The 16018-nt window shown below is 45.7% G+C and overlaps 1 protein-coding gene across 1 annotated transcript in view; it reads right to left on the reverse strand.

Annotated features, from left to right (window-relative positions):
* Positions 1-3225: 3225 nt before the first annotated feature.
* Positions 3226-16018, reverse strand: part of LOC146194735 (uncharacterized) — an 83704-nt gene continuing 70911 nt past the window's right edge. Inside the window, exons 9-14 of the mRNA XM_084597520.1 lie at positions 13066-13128; positions 11384-11475; positions 8085-8158; positions 7182-7410; positions 4276-4378; positions 3226-3879 (exon numbers count right to left, since the gene is read on the reverse strand). Coding sequence (XP_084453646.1) covers positions 3501-3879; positions 4276-4378; positions 7182-7410; positions 8085-8158; positions 11384-11475; positions 13066-13128 — 940 coding nt within the window. The 3' untranslated portion in view covers positions 3226-3500. The remainder of the gene's footprint in view (positions 3880-4275; positions 4379-7181; positions 7411-8084; positions 8159-11383; positions 11476-13065; positions 13129-16018) is intronic.

Raw genomic sequence — 16018 nt, forward strand, 5'->3', positions numbered from 1 at the left:
AGACCTTTAAGAATTATTCGATGAATGGGATACATTGTCAAAAGTCTTGTCCAGCCCTACTGAAAAAATTGTATGAGGCAATAACCTCACATTTTCTCGCACAATCTCACGTAATTCACATAAGAAGTCACATACAAGTCGCATATAATTGCATACAGTCTCATAGCTTCTTAAATATTATCATAAATTATGTAAGATATTTTATGATAATGATGTGAACCGTAGGAGAGTCTATGCGATTCGATGAGATTTTATGAGATTATTGCCACGTAGAACTTTTGGTTTTTCAGTAGGGAGGTCTAAGATCAGATTGTATGCAGTCGTTTCTGCTTTAATATCTGGATAAATACACCATTTTGGATCATCCAGAGTATGTCCTGAGCAGCTAAGCACCCAGTGTTGCCACTGGCCGTGAAGCGCACCCACTCATTCGGCTCCCACAGGTGCTGTGCAGAAGGCCATCCGAAAGAGCCACGAGGAGAAGCCAGTTAGAGCGACATTCACGAATCGCGACCGCCATGATGCAGCACTATTACTGGAGGTCGTTTTCTGTCGCTTTTTTTTTGAGGCGTTTCTACTGCGCGTCTAACAGGGGCACTTTATTTTCATGCATACATGATGCTTATGCACTTGAAGCGATTCTTTATGGCTGGAGGAACATTTATTTACACAGCTGAGCTCTCATTTCCGCCTTCAGGATCGACGGAGAGTGACACCTGCACATTCATCATCATCATCAGCCTAATTATACCCACTGCAGGGCGGAGGCCTCTCCCATATTTCTCCACTTAACCCGGTTCTGTGCTAGCTGCATCCACTTGACCCCTGCACATTGGAAGGAGTTTATTCACTGCTGCAGTAAAGTAGAGAGCACTTGACCTTTTGTTTCCCGGCGGCCACACATGCGGACAAAAAGTGAAGCGAAGCTCCGAAACTTGTGTACGATGCCAAGGTGTAACATTGCATTCAAATAATTCGCGCCACGTCATTGTTTCATAAAAGCCTCCCTACCTCACAGCAGGCGCTCTCAGAACAAAAGCAACAGAGAAGAAAAAAGAGGAAAAATGGCATCGTCCAGTGATAGTTGCATAGGTACTTACCTGCTTTTAAATGGAATGATCTCGTTGTCTGTCATTTTTTATTCAGTGTTTTATCTACTCCTATGAACAGCAATAAACGCAATTGATAATATTCAATTTTTATAACGATGTGGGTCGCGAAATTTTTATTAGTGCAGTTATTTTGGGTGCCTCCACAAGTGTTACCATAAGGAGTTAGAGGTTAGCGCCGTTTGTTTAGTTAGCACATCGTTCGGTTCGTTGCCATCGTTGCCTTCGCAGTGCATGGGAAGATATGATGAAGTACTATGAGATAGAGGTCTTGGTTTCTTTGAGGCCAATGCACTCATGATTGCGTTTGCTTACAGATGAGGACTGAGCACCAAGGCAATAGTTTGAATGGCCAATTGGTAGATAATTTTTAGGCCTGGAATGCTCTGGTGATGAATACAATGAAGAGACGTCGAGCCATTGTGAAGTACCTGACGTATTCTCAAGCGATTCATCTTACAGCGAGGCTTCAGAGGAGGACGAATCGACAACTGCGAAAGGCAAGGTGGAAAGAATATGGCATCGGGTGAAAAAAAAAAAAAGAGGTCGCTGTCAACGAACGTTACTCAATGAGCGAGGTTGTTGAAAAAGTCGCACCAAATAAAGCTACAGTACCGCTTATCATGTTTTCAAACATTGTGGAGGAATGTATGGTTGAACACGGAACAACTAAAGCAATCATTACCTGATAGAAATGAAGAGGAAGTTGAAACCTATGAATATAATGGAAATAAATAAATAAATAAATAAATAAATAAATAAATAAATAAATAAATAAATAAATAAATATGGGAGGTCTTCAAAAATCATTGTACTGATTCTGTACATGTTGATTGCGTGTTTGCTTCTCAGGAGCACGTACTGGTCACGGCTGCTACTCCATCACGTGTTGCTGACTGCATGGACTTGGAGCCGTTTCGGTGAGATAGTCTGTTTTCTATGCGTAAAACAATGACGGTGAAAAAAGAAACGGGGAGAAGTATATTCCCTTATCTGTCCCTTCTCTCCGCTCGTACCGAGCGCGGCGCGTGTTCACAAGACTCAACGAAAGGTTTCTTAGTGCAGCAGAGATAGAACCGTGCGTAGCTGTCAACGAGGGGATTATCTCATCCCAATGGATGACTGGAGAGAGTAGAATGAAAGTATGGTGGCTGCCACCACTTCAAACTGAGTGTTATGTTTATGTTCTTTAGCTGGAACATTATTGTTTACTACGATGGCAACGCCACCGGAGAGCCGGTTGACTCGCTCTCGGTCGCGGCGAGAAAATCTTTCATCTTTCTGACCTTGGCGTTGCAAAAGCTGGCTGTTGTACAGAGCCGTGAAAAGTTAAGAAATGCGGCTTTCCGAGTTGAAGCTACGAATCGTCACGGAAGATAAAAGAGGCACCATGCAGGTCATCAGACGTCTCGTGTGCAGTATGGTATGATGGTGTACGCAGCATTCTAGTAAAAGTTCCTCAGAACAATGAAATGTGCTACAATGTGCCGAAATGCGCGCGGCGAACAAGAACAATGTAAAGATGCAAGCGTACCTGTGTATTCATTTAGATGGATCAGGAAACTGTTTTGAACAGTTACATAGGTAGGATCTAGTATTCTTTGCGTAAACTTATGTTTACGCTAAATTCGCTGAGAGATACATCTAAGCAAGCTCGTTTTTTTTTTGTGATTTCATTTTGGCCTACTGAATGCATGTAAATAAAAAAGGTTTCATACACAATAAAAGATGCAATGTCGGAAACAATGAAAGGGCTAATTATTTACAATGAGCGCACATATGCTGCTCTTGTAATGCTCAAATGCACAAAAAATTCAAGACAGATGATCAAGATGCCAGTTTGGAGTTGGTTTTGGAGTGAATGCGCGAGTTGGTTTGTGAGCATCGCCATTCCTCAATCGTGCGAACGATCATACAATCAGGAATCGACCGGTGGCGGTGACAAGGATTTATTAAACGGTTCTCTGTCAGACGAGACGAGGCTCCTGTTTGGCCTCTCCATAGCTACTCGAGCGGGCGAAATATATATGCGCTCGGAAATAAGGTCACTTGGACAATAAGTGGCATTAAAGTTTTTATCTGCGACTCGATAAGTGTTTAAATAAGTATAAAGCATGCACATCAGTACGTTGCAGAGTTTTACTGCTGACAGAGGCTGCGAGATTTCGTTCCGATGTAGTGCCGATGCCGCCTATAAAAGAGAAGTGCAGATGGTCGCAACGCATTCATTTCTGAACGTTTTTATTTTACTGAGCAATGCTACATATGCATGGTAACACCATGTGCTGGCCTAGGACATGGTGCCGAATAGAGAGCTTTTTCGCAATCGATTTCCATGGCCCTTAATTTTGCAGTCATGAAACGTATACGAAAATCGCCCCACGTGATCGTTTACTTGCGTCGGGAACGAAGACGCATCGGGTGCGACGTTGCCTTTTCAGGCAACAGCCGCCTGCGCTTCTCCCTGCCGCTAGGCTTCTCCGGAAAAGACTGCGGAGGAGGAGGAGGAGAAGTAGCAGGAGGTGGAGAAGGAGGAGGAGGAGAAACAGAAGGAGGTGAAGAAGGAGGAGGAAAATTGCCAGCCACGAATGCCGACACAGACTCAAAGTCAAGGATGGTTTCCGCTAAAGCAGCCAACGCGTTTCGCGCGTCGGACTCGCTCTCGTCCGTGTCGCTCTTGGAGCGTCGAGTGCACTTGCTCAGAATCTTGACTAACAGATAGTGGAGCCAGACGATGTTGGTGGCCGGTTCATACGCCTCCCAATTGTTCCTGCGAAGAAAAAGTAAAGTGAATATTTATCAGGAAACCTGCCCAAACGCAGTTTTACACCTAGAAGTTGGATGGTAATGAGTATACACCGTTATTCGAAAGTTCAGAAAGCTTTTCAGAAGCAAAACTGGTTTTAGCCCGGCATTCTAGGACCAACTCGGCCGCCTATTTTGGGGCGATTTCACAATCGCCATTAAAAAGAGGCCGAGTCGGTCTTGAAAAGCTGGGCTAAAATAAATAAAATTGGTTGGTGATATAAATTTTCGATTTTTATATTTGAAGCTAACAGGATACAATTCCGTCCAAGATGTTCTCCTTTATTAGGGGAAGGAGAAAAGCCTTACCCGAAATAGGCGTAGTCAGGCAGTGCACTCACACATCAGGCTGTGCTCTTACCCATTGTTTTCCTTCATGATACGGTAGATCTGGTACTGGTAGGATCCCGATCCCTGGAACAGTTCTTCGTCGTAAGCTACGTCGGTGAAGATGACGTTGTCGCCTGCGTACGCCGGAAAAACGGAAACCCATGTGATTATAAAAAAGACCCAGTCGTGGAAATGAATTATTGCCTGCTGCCCCAGGCCTGGCCTATGGGTCGGTTAGCGTACTAGACACATTAAAGGTCGGGAACGTCTTGCATGCCTTCGGAGTGCTCACTATGAAGTACCTGGAATTGTAGGAACGTGTTCCTGTTTTTCGCGAAAAAGTGGGAAGTAAGCTGGGTGCAAACTAGTTTTAGAAGGCGATCAGTCGAAAAAAAAGAGAATAGCCACATCAGTATCTGGTTGTAGTCCGGGGTGCATGGAAGAAGGAAAAAAGGAAAAGAAAAGACAAGTATATGATGAAGGGAAGCCTAGTAACGATGGAGCGAAGGACAGGAAAAGTCGATCGCTGATTTCCCTCGGTTGGGTCAGCCCGGAGGAGCCGTCTAACGGAAGCGGGTCAGCCCGGAGGAGCCGTCTAACGGAAGCGGGGCCCGAAGTAGTTCGTGTGTTGCTGCCGATCAGGGCGCTTGAAGTTCAAAACAATAGGCGTGGACCCAACCACCAGGACCCCATTTTTCCCGGACACGACGACTCCACGCACGACTAAGCGTGCGTGCTTGGAGTGCATGTTGTGATACAGTACACTAAACATCTGTTTTACAGATGTCCTCTGCGGGGATTAAATAACGTACAGCCTCGTCCACTTCTGGTCGTCCACACGGTCACTGCTTTCAAGGTGTCATTGCATCTGACCCGGCCACGCAGTAATCTAAAGTGGCTGGCCATGTGAAGCAGCACATCCGTGTCTCTGTGTGCTTGTATCGCTTTGCATCGATATCTGCCTGCTTTAGATACAATGTTGCTTTAAAAGCAGTGACCGTGTTCTAGCTAGAAGTGGACGAACCTGTACATAAAGTCTGTGTTGCATGAAATGCCCTCAGGTATCTCGCAGTTCTGAGAATAAAAATTTGATTAGTAAAAGATCACCTAGTATTTGTAAACCAGGACAAAATATAAGGTTTTAGATATGCGCGAATCCCGCCAAACGATAGCTTCATATAAACTACCGCAGTAACGACGAAACAGCTAAAAGTTTTCATTTCCAAATGCTGCAATTCGCAAGCAATGAAGGATTTCGCCGCCGCCACTTGAGGTTTACACCTGGGCACAAGTAAACAAAAATGTACAATTCCCTTAGCGACGTTTTGCAATCCCAATTACACCACCACTTTGCAGTAGTGTCTATTATGTCTGACGCTAGGGTAGGAAGAGGCCCCTGTCAGCTCGTTCGTTTTTATGGCGCATTTCACGTGAATACCTTCGAAAAAAAGAAATGCGCGGTCAGCCATCTTGGCGGCCCGTTAGCACAGAATGTGAAATCATTTGTGCTTCGCTCGTTGCTATCGAGGCGACTAAAAGCATCTGCAATACGAGGTGAAAGCGACAAAAAGGAAGGGAACCTTGTTGTGCTGTTGAATCACACCAGAAGCTATCAGATATAGATATGATTGTCTGTTCGCATCTCAAAACTAAGGTAGGCCGCTGCATTAGCCCGAGGAGAGTTCGCATTGGTTTTTAAAGCGACGGCAGGTGTTAGGCAAGGGCAATCTCGCCAGCACGCACGCTAAGCGATGTCAATTGCATACAAGGGAAGTTTTCATGATGTACAAATTTTTACTGCGAAACAAGGAAACAAACTTGTGTGTGGTCTGAGCAGGACAATTTCGTGGACATTATGTAGCTGAAAACACTTGTTTTTTATTATGTGATTAAGTGCCTCAAATTACCGAACGAACGTAATTATTTGGTGAAATATACATTGCTGTGAAATTGAAGGTCATCAGAAGCAAATGTGAGTTCCGATTTTAAATTTTGTTAATAAAACACTTGGTTCAAATTATCGAACCTTAAAGTTACAAAGTTGAAAGCTGGCTGTCTTGCGCTTTCGGTACTGCATATCCGTAAACTAGCTTTCAGCGCATTTCTTAATTAGTAATCCTACAGAGAATACCTTTGTATGTTTGATAATGATGAAAAAGCTAAGAATGTTTTGCAACATTACTACGTGTAAAAACGTTAGTGCACAACTATTGTCAGCAGGAAAGCCAATACAAGAGGCTTTTAAATTTGCATATTTGGCACGGTACATTTCAAAACACACCACCGATTAAGTACATTTAAAAACGGGTTTCACCTTTGAAGTTGAGTGCCGTCAATTTCGAATGATAGTATTGCTTCAACATCAAATGTAAAATGTGCATTAGCTATTTTGGCATAATAGTGTAATTCAGCAAGCTCTATCATGGGCATGATGGGCACCTCACTGTAAAATCCACCCGCACAAATCGCGCAGATGTATTACTCCTAGTTGATAAAATATATTTGTAAGCGGTTAAAAAAAAAACACTTGGAATACATAACTACTACGATACCAATAATGAGGTAGGTAGAGAGCAGAGTGGGCCCGAAAAGGTACGTGAGTAAATTTACTCTAGATGAAATCATGAAGATAAATGAGCATTGGAGGGCCATGTAATGTTAACCCGAGATATTTTATGATTCTTGGTGTAAGGAAATGAATGTTAAAACAAGCAATGAGCGTCCGGGAGCGGTAGAATGTGAAGTTGAGGGAGTGAGAAAATGAAGTTTGGGGCAGTAAGACTGCCACCTGTGGCACAGAACATAATTAGTGAGGGATACTAGAAATACCTTTTTAGTGCATCAGCGCTAAGTACTGACGGCTAAGGCAAACAGTGAATGTAACGCTGCGGTTGGTACACGGGTTCTACCGGCGCGGCTGAAACAAGACGACGCTACCTTTGCGCATGCGCGACAGCGTGTAGTCAATGATGGAGGCCCGGACGCCGGCCGTGGGCAGCCGCACTTCCCGTCCGTGAAGAAGGAAGCGCACTTCCTTCTCCGAGGTGCGCCTCAGCAGCACGTTCTCGCCATGGAGGTCTCGATGCTCGAACTCCAGCTCAGACTCGGCCACTGCCAGGGAGAAGCTCACTTGTAGAAAGGCGCTGTGCAGCATCTCGGGACTGCCCTGTGAAGGAGGTGAACGGCTGCCGTGGAACGTCTGGATGCAATACACTTTACTCCCTTTTTGTCTACCGCGAATGGGATAAATTTCTGTGAGTGAATGAATATACGCAATTTTTGAGAGGCCAATCGGAGGTGCTCTATTTCATTCCCGGAGTGAATCCAATAACCGACATGCCAAATTATTCCAAGCGAGTAGAATAGATTTTGATATTTCCAAATTCTCTTCAAATAATTGTCACCAAGTTCTTAAAACACACCGTAGTTTCTTTCAACGACTATTTCTAAAACAAAGTTAACTGCCGTCGTCGCATATGTGAATGTGGTCTATCTGCGTGGTACGGCAGCTTCAGCACCTCTCCTATTGTCCATTCATGCAGCGGCAGTCAATCATTCTTTGCCTGGCCAATGACGTGACAGGGATCGCTCCAGGAAGCTCTATCCTTGATGCCCGAACCGATGAACGTCGCAGATTCCGCCACTGCGACATGAAGTCCGACTTGGATTTTAGTGCGCATGGCTAAAAAGCGTATACTAGCGACACGAGCGCCGCCTAAGACTCTTCTAATTATACGGTTAGGTTAAAATAAATATAAAGCCAGTAACAGCATGAATACAAGAGCTGTAATTGTTGCGATGCGTAACCGCGAAAACATATTCGCTAGCGGCGTCTCTTACCTTGAATCGCTCCAACGTCTTTCCGCCGTGTTCGAACTCGAAGACAACGTACTTCTGCGCAGCGTCAAACGTCGCTGAAAAAGTCAATGGCAAAGACAGTTTTATTTCACTTTCCTGTGTCATTACTTTTAAAAATGTGAGAACTGGGAGCCATTTGGCCATTTCCCTCTAAGATTAGCTGAACTGGTTGAAAGAAGGCAACAGTGATTTGCGGTGCCAGCTACGGCTCTTAGTCGTTTGGACAATGCCGACAGGGTTATTTCGCTTGTGGATGCTACAGAGGAAGCATGGCGGGCAAAATGGACTGCGCATCTTGAAGTTGCTTGGCGAATCACCAGGAGAAAAAACTAAGAGGAAAAAGCCCTACCACCCTAAATGTGGGCGAGATGGGCAACAGGTTGAGGCCACAGTAATCGACGCAGTTTAACCAAAAGAACAGCCCAGTTCTACCTCGTGCAGGCTACGTGGGCTGGTAGGATGAGCACTGAAGGCAATCCGGCGGATTTGTGACGTGTGGGCTGGTAAAATAAATCGGCCATATGTTTCCCGGTTTGAGCTTGTGGAGGTTGTATAGACCACATGGTAAACTACTGGTTTTCGTTTGGTTGGCGAAAATCAGGGGTGAGTAAGGTGTGAAGTAGGAGCGAAAAAGGCGTGATGGGCGTGGCGTAGATTTTTCAGATTTTCTCTGCGGTGTTTTCAATGCCTAGCCAACCTACCTTTATGTTTTAATCATCGCACCCCGGGGAAGGGTAGCTCGGAAATCGGTCGCTAATGAATACGTGCACTAGTTTTCTCCCGTATTTTCTCTGGTAACAGGGAACAAATTCCAGAGAGAACGCACAGAATGCGGAAGGACGAACTCTAAGCCTCTGCATCCAACACTGATGCATCGACTGGGTTAACGCGGAGCCCACCCAATGGTAACAAAAGACGATTATCGTTTATGTTTAGTCAAATGCAATGGCATACACCTAGGCCAATTGAACTTCCTCGGGATGGCAGACTGGAACATAAGCAAGTGCCCAGCCGTCAATTTCATTTCGACGTTTTTCATCCCTGCACTACACCACGACATCAAATTGGATTCTAGCTAGACTGGGGCATGCGGCTAAGGTATCCATAAAATTGGGAATTGCAAACTGCATCCAGGTACACATCCAGCTCTATCAGATAATTTCTTAGCATATTGCGCTTTGTTTGTCAGCAGCTAACGAACAAATGCTCATGCAATGTATTTCCTCTAGTGTAAAGACGCTACTTTATATTTAAGCACAAAAGATAACACATATCCTAGTCCTTGCCTCTTCTTTGTGGACAGTCTATCATTTGCGCTTCAATTTACCTTAGGAATAACGCTACGTGTGGACAACGTTTTAGCTGTTACGTAATGCAAACCGAAAAATAAGCGCAGAAGGAGTTGTGCTAAAGAGACTCTATCCGCCTATTTCATTATACATTGTTTTTCTTTTGTTAATCCTTTGTTATATTTGTATTTTGTTGATTTTATGTTGCCCGCTCTTGGCACGTTTAAGATTGCTCTCTGCCGAAATATGACATAGCCTGCGATGAGAACAGCCGTGCTTCACGGCCGCACTCTCTTTGCTTTCTTCTCTGCTCTTAGTGCTTTAGGCTAGCCAGTTATCTGCGCTACTTCCTTCACTATATTATTACAGGGGCCTTGATATGGCCAGTTAATGCAGCACAGCACAGTTAGCACAGTTAACCGCACACACACTTCAAGGAGCTTGGGCGTTGGAAAATCACCTCAATGTTGGAATTCACATGAACAGGAAAGCTCGCCGGTGTCAATAAAGTCTCTCGTTAGTCAAGATGATGACGCGACAAGCTCCCGCGAAACAGCTGAGAGCAGACTGGTCATGACACACATGGCAAGGCCGAGGTTGCAAGTTAGTTGAATGCGCAACTTTACCGAGATCGATTGCCCCGCCGTGGTGGCGCAGTGTAGGACTCTCGACTACTGTTCCCAGGGATGCGGGATCGAATCCCGGCCTCGGCGGTAGCGTTTCCATGGAGGCAAAAAGCAAGGCTCCCGTGTGCTGTGCGATGTCAGTGCACGTTAAAGAACCCCAGATGGTCGAAATTTCCGGAGTCCTGCACTACGGGGTCTGTCATAGCCCGAGTCGCTTTAGGAAGTTAAACCCCACAAAACAAAACAAACAATTACCCAGATCGATTGTCGCCATGGTTACGGCCATTTCGAGCACGTCAATGCTTCGACACAGGTATCTGTTTGGGTCTCATGATCCAGCCGATATAGCTGGTCATGAAGCAGCAGCGAAGAGAAAGCGTGGCATCTAGAGACGGCGGTGCAATGATGTGCGCAACGCGATAGACCGCCGGAGCGCAAGCGCGAAATAGGCACCACGGAGGAGGAATGGCATCTCAGTATGATAGATTGCGTGGCTAGGTGATGCATGATACCCAGGAACAGGAGGCCACTCTCTTAATCTATCACAGCTGTCACAGAAAATCTAGCTATGCTAAAGTGGCTATGTAGCTTTATGATATCATCGCGAGGACATGTGCAGAAGATAATCCTGCCTCTAAATTTCAACTTGATTCTCGACCATTTGACGCGTTTTTTATATACCCCTGCTTTCACGCAAGCCAAACAGGATTTGGAACCAGCTGCCAGCTTCAGGTGTCGGCCATGTTGACAGAATGGCATTTACTATAACTGCCTCAAACTAGAATGCAGATTTAGGCCAGTTTTGGCTCTCTGGAATAAGGAAGCATATCGATTAACTTATAAACCTTGAGGCTGACACAAAAAAAAAACAACAAACGGTGCCTTAAGAGCTCCCTAGGAGACGGCTAAGTCTAGAAACACGATTATCTGTTATTGTAAAAAACTACGCACACCAGCTGGTAGTGCTGAGGCATTAATTAGTTTTTAATTGTAGACAATAGACCATACGTCGTGCCTGCCTGGTTGTATAACCTGCAATATGGCTTTCGTGTACTGCTCCCATAACCTTTGTTTGCAGACACAAACAACAACTCAGAACGTAATACGCAGTCCCCTGCTTAATGTAAACGCAGGCTTTTTGGCACATAAAGAACCTTAAACTCTGCGTTCGTGTCGGAGGTATTCATTAGCCGCATTACAAAGTTTAGTGTGAGTCGATAGTAAAAATGCGCCAGTAGCCACGGCATGGCGCATAAGCTCCTGATGTCAGTCCCATTTATCCGTGTCCGTAGTCATGTTTCTTGTTTTACAATTTGTTTCTCCCGGTTTTCACGTATGTTAGAATGCGTCAAAGAGCGTGCCTTACCTGGATTCTCGTTTTCGGAGCATAACTGGGCGTCGTATTTCTCCCAGCTTCTGACCAGCACAGCTGGGTAGGGCCCTTGGACGCAGTGTACGCTAAGAGAAATAGACATAGAGGGAAATAGAGAATTAGTTTGCTAGAGGCTGTCTCCGAAAACACCTGAGATATATTGTTTCGAAAAACACCTGCATTTCCCTGCTCAATTTGACCAGCTTGTGGCGATGCCATGGTCTACAACGAGACATTCATTCATGCTGCATACCCGTGGGCATGTCTGCATTCGCCTACGTCTGTCCATCACCCAAACCCACAACCACTAAATGTCGAGATCAACGCCCAATCCTGCTGCTTTCGCCTGTTATTCGGCCTTTCCTGTCTGCAGAGCACGCGCGCTGTTCTTTGCCAGATTAGAGCACCGCACTCAGAAGTGCGCCCTCGCTATCCATACTCCTCATTTACTTCCAGCCCCCGCCCATCACGTGGCATTAGTAACATAACTGGCTCAACAATTAGACCAGGTGTGGCAGGCTGAAGAACAATAATTCAACAACGGACGGGGCCCCTCGACGCAACTTTTACTTATGGCGTTTCACGGTGTTGAAATTTGTCAGAGGACACCGAAGCCGGTCACACCATGAATCGTATTCATTACAGAACAATTTGTAACGGATACCTATTTCTAATCTTAATTGGCGTCCCGTTAGAATCACAGCCTCATCACACAAAAGCTTAGTGAGGGAGGCTCAGAAATTACGTAGAGCTGATTCCGTCGTTAATGACCTCTACCGACACTCGCTGCAAGCAACGGCAGTCTTCTAGCTTCGTCGAAATGTGAATACTCAGGTGAGGTCGTTAATGAGTCGATGCTCTGGTTGCTTCCCAGGGATGCCCGGATGCCGCGGATTCGTCTCCCACTCCGAGAGGACCAAATACATTCGAAATAAATAAAAAATATGCATATGGAATACGGCCTAAACGAGGTACGCGATGAACAGCGTCCTCGCGTTTCATTGTGCGTACCTCTGCACGCCGCCGCGAATAAGTATCTGGGGCAAGTGTGAATAATGATGGGCTTACTTTCGTGAAAATGATCCGGAACCCACTTCTATATATATATTTCGAAAATATTCGAAAAAAGTGGATTCAATTCTCCGCCTCCAAGGGTGAGAATTGAACCCCTGAAACTGTTCCACTGCAGAATGCCCCTGTAATTGAGGCCCAAGGAAAAACGTATTGATAATCCGGAGCGCTGTTGGCGCCAACAAACAACATTGCAAATGATAGAAATCAGAGTATATACGTGCTAGTATGCACTACGGAATAAGCTCGATTCAAAATATGCATGCGTGCTTCGTTCTGCAAAATGCAGCATAGTAGAAAAGTTATGCGTTGCAGTTCCTTAGCTCAATCCCAGAAATGTACTAGAAAGGCCGCGAAATTGCTGATAAAAGAATTCTGATTGCACCAGTCTGGTCCGCTGAACGGCTCATGAAAACAAAAGTCTGATCTCTTGGTGTAAACATCGCTCAACAGTTGGAGGGAGAGCGATGCTTATGTCTTGGTTGTGTGCTGCCCGCACATGGAGGGTATATCACAGTCTCCTACTCTGTGTGCTATAGCGAACTGCAATGAAACTCAGACATAGAACCCACAGGAAACATAGCCTAAATAGTGGCATTGCTTACCATTTAAGCGCAATGAAGTTTGATGTTTGATTGGTCGGGTTGAAGCGCAGGTTGCTTAGTTCACTGCAAAAAGAAAAACCATGAAAAATCACTTAAATCGCCTATCGGGCTGTCAAGCGAAAACAAATCAGAAAAATGCGAGAAGAGCATGTTACAGATAAGTACCCAAAACTGAATGACGATGTCGAAGGGAAAGGTGCACACACTGCGTTTTTTGGCGCTATTTTCAAAAATTTAAGAACTCCAAATCGCCAAAGCTTCCATCAACCTGAGCACTCTAACAAGGGGAAAATATTAACCGAAAAGAAAACAATAAGACGTTGTACTGAGCAAAGAGAGCTCGAGGCACGTCCAGGAAGTATTGTGCGTGACAAAAAAAAAAAAAAAAGCAGGATGCAGCAACCGGAGCTCTAAAAAATCTTCATTCCGCAAAGTTCCTAAAGGCGCAGTGTGCGACTAATGTTCAAGTCACCGCCGCTACAGTCATGCCGCTACAGGCCCTAGAAAACAAGGCTATGTACTTTAACCCCCTCCCTTTCAAAAAATGCTGATGGTTTGGTTTGTGTGGTTTAACGTCCCAAAGCGACACAGGCTATGAGAGACGCCGTAGTGGAGGACTCAGGAAATTTCGACCACCCGGGGTTCTTAACATGCACTGACATCGCACAGCACACGGGCGCCTAGCTTTTCGCCTCCATCGAAAAGCGGCCACCGAGGCCGGGATTCGATCTCGCGTCCTTGGGAACAGTAGTCGAGCGCCGTAACCACTACGCCACCCAGGCGGGACAGAATTGCTGATGGTTTAGCTTGATTAAACCTGTGTAAGCAAAATCTTCCGTTCCAGTTGTTACACGTGGTAAGGCTGTTTATTTACAGAAGAAAAAGCCATTGAAGCAAGATGATTTGGAAGGCACCAAGAAGTAGACAGAATAACGGAATAAAAAGACGGGAAGCAAAAATATTTGAAAAACGCCAAGAAGAAGATGATGTCGTGACGCTGGGGCTACGTCGACCCGGCCTTCACTTGGTAGCGTGCAGAGACTCGGGGTTGAAGAAGGACTGAATCTTCGAAGTTGGTAAAATATGTACAAGCAGGTTTACTGGCACTTTGAGAAAACGTATTTACAATATTTACATGAAAAAGAAGGGTACATCAGCAAAATGGCAAGCGTTGAGAGTTCATAGCGAGAAGCGACTGGATGAGCCGTTTACCCAGGGCCCAGAGCGACATTTCGTGCTCTGCAGCGTCCTTAAAAACCCCCTATGTCCAGCCCCTCTCTGAAGATGCTGACCAACCAAATCCAGGGCACGCCCCTCAGGTATCGGCATCCAATCGAACACATCACTGCACTGATGGTCTGAAGCACTGACTGGTCCGGCATTCATTCGTTGGGCGTGATCACTTCTGGCGGGAAAAGCTTGGGAACGGCGAGGAGAGGAGGTACATTTCTATTCTTCAGCAAAGAAACCACAGGCTGGTTCTGACAAGGGGTTTTACTTCTCAGAAACCCGAGTGCACGTGGCGCCGCATAGGGCTCCCAACATGGTCCCTTTTCGACAATTGCAAATCTTTCCTGCATTCCCGGGAAATCACTTAATGGCCGTATGAGTCATGCTCCTTTCTTGTCCTGCACGTCAGCGGACAAGTCACTCTGTCGTCTCCTTTGGATAGGAGGCATTCATCACTGGAGGATAGCACTTCTCGACTGGAAGGGTGAACAAAAGAAAGAAAGCACTTCCTGCTATTTCCCGCAGGGGGACGTTTCTTTGTGTTTTTCCAGACGTTCTCTTGACAGGGTCAATTTGGCATTTGCAGGTTGTCCACAAAGCAAAACATGCTTACAAAACAGGATTCCTGGAAACAGGCTCACTTAGAGCCATTGGACCATCACCACATATTCACAAAACTTATCCATGCCCACAGGCGAACAATAGAGCGCGCAATTGCGGATGCTTGGTCGTAACAGCCTCCTCCCCCGCCAGAAGAGTCTCGGAGGGCAGCAGTCCCAGCTGCTGCATGAAGAGACGACTTAATGGCCTGCACGTGAACGCTTGAAGCTCGCTGTTGCTTGTCGCGTTCTCTTGATTGTTGTAGGCCAAATTGCTCGAGCTGTCTGAAACTCAACCACATGTCTAAACAAGCACTCGGCTCCCGTCTGAAGAGACCAGGTTAAAAGAAAACTGCCATTGTTGTTCGAGAAAAGCCCACTCTCAAAACGTTCAGGACCCACGTATGCCTAGAAAACCAAACGTGCTGCTTTACATAGTCACACATATACAAGCGCACGGAAAAAAAAAAAAAAACCTGATTATCAATTTGGATACATGGTGAGGAACATCTCGGACCGCTTAGAAAGAGCGGCTAAGCGCGTCCGCATTCCCATTTAACTTCCCCTTTTTGTATCTTATTTCAAAATTGTACTGCTGTAAAATCAAGCTCCACCTAAGAAGGCGACTGTTCTTCGATGTCGCAGTTTGCAGCCAAGCCAGGGGACAATGGTCCGTCTCTACGGTGAATTTGGCCCCTCCAAGATAGCACTGCAATTTTTGAATGGCCCATACAATGCAAGCGCACTCTTTCTCTGACGCGCAATAAGCCCTCTCTCTAGAACTCAGTTTTCTGCTCAAGTAGAGCACGGGGTGCTCATTACCGTCGTCATCTCTCTGGCAGAGAACAGCACCTAACCCTCGATCACTGGCATCACACTGGACCGTGAATTCTCGGCCATAGTCTGGAGCTCGCAATACCGGACGGCTAATCAGCACAGCCTTCAGGTTTACGAAGGAGGCTTCCTTTTGTTCGTCCCAGACTACATTTGTCGGTTCTGTCTTGCGGAGAGCGTCGGTCAGAGGGCTAGCCAAAGCTGAATAGTTAGGGATGTAGTGATTGTAGTACCCAGTCAGACCCAGGAATGCTCGAATTTCCGTCTTCGTGCTCGGCCGCGGGTAGTCT

Source organism: Amblyomma maculatum, chromosome 3, assembly GCF_055883805.1.
Source record: "Amblyomma maculatum isolate TAMU_Amacu chromosome 3, ASM5588380v1, whole genome shotgun sequence".
Classification (NCBI taxonomy): Eukaryota; Metazoa; Arthropoda; class Arachnida; order Ixodida; family Ixodidae; genus Amblyomma; species Amblyomma maculatum.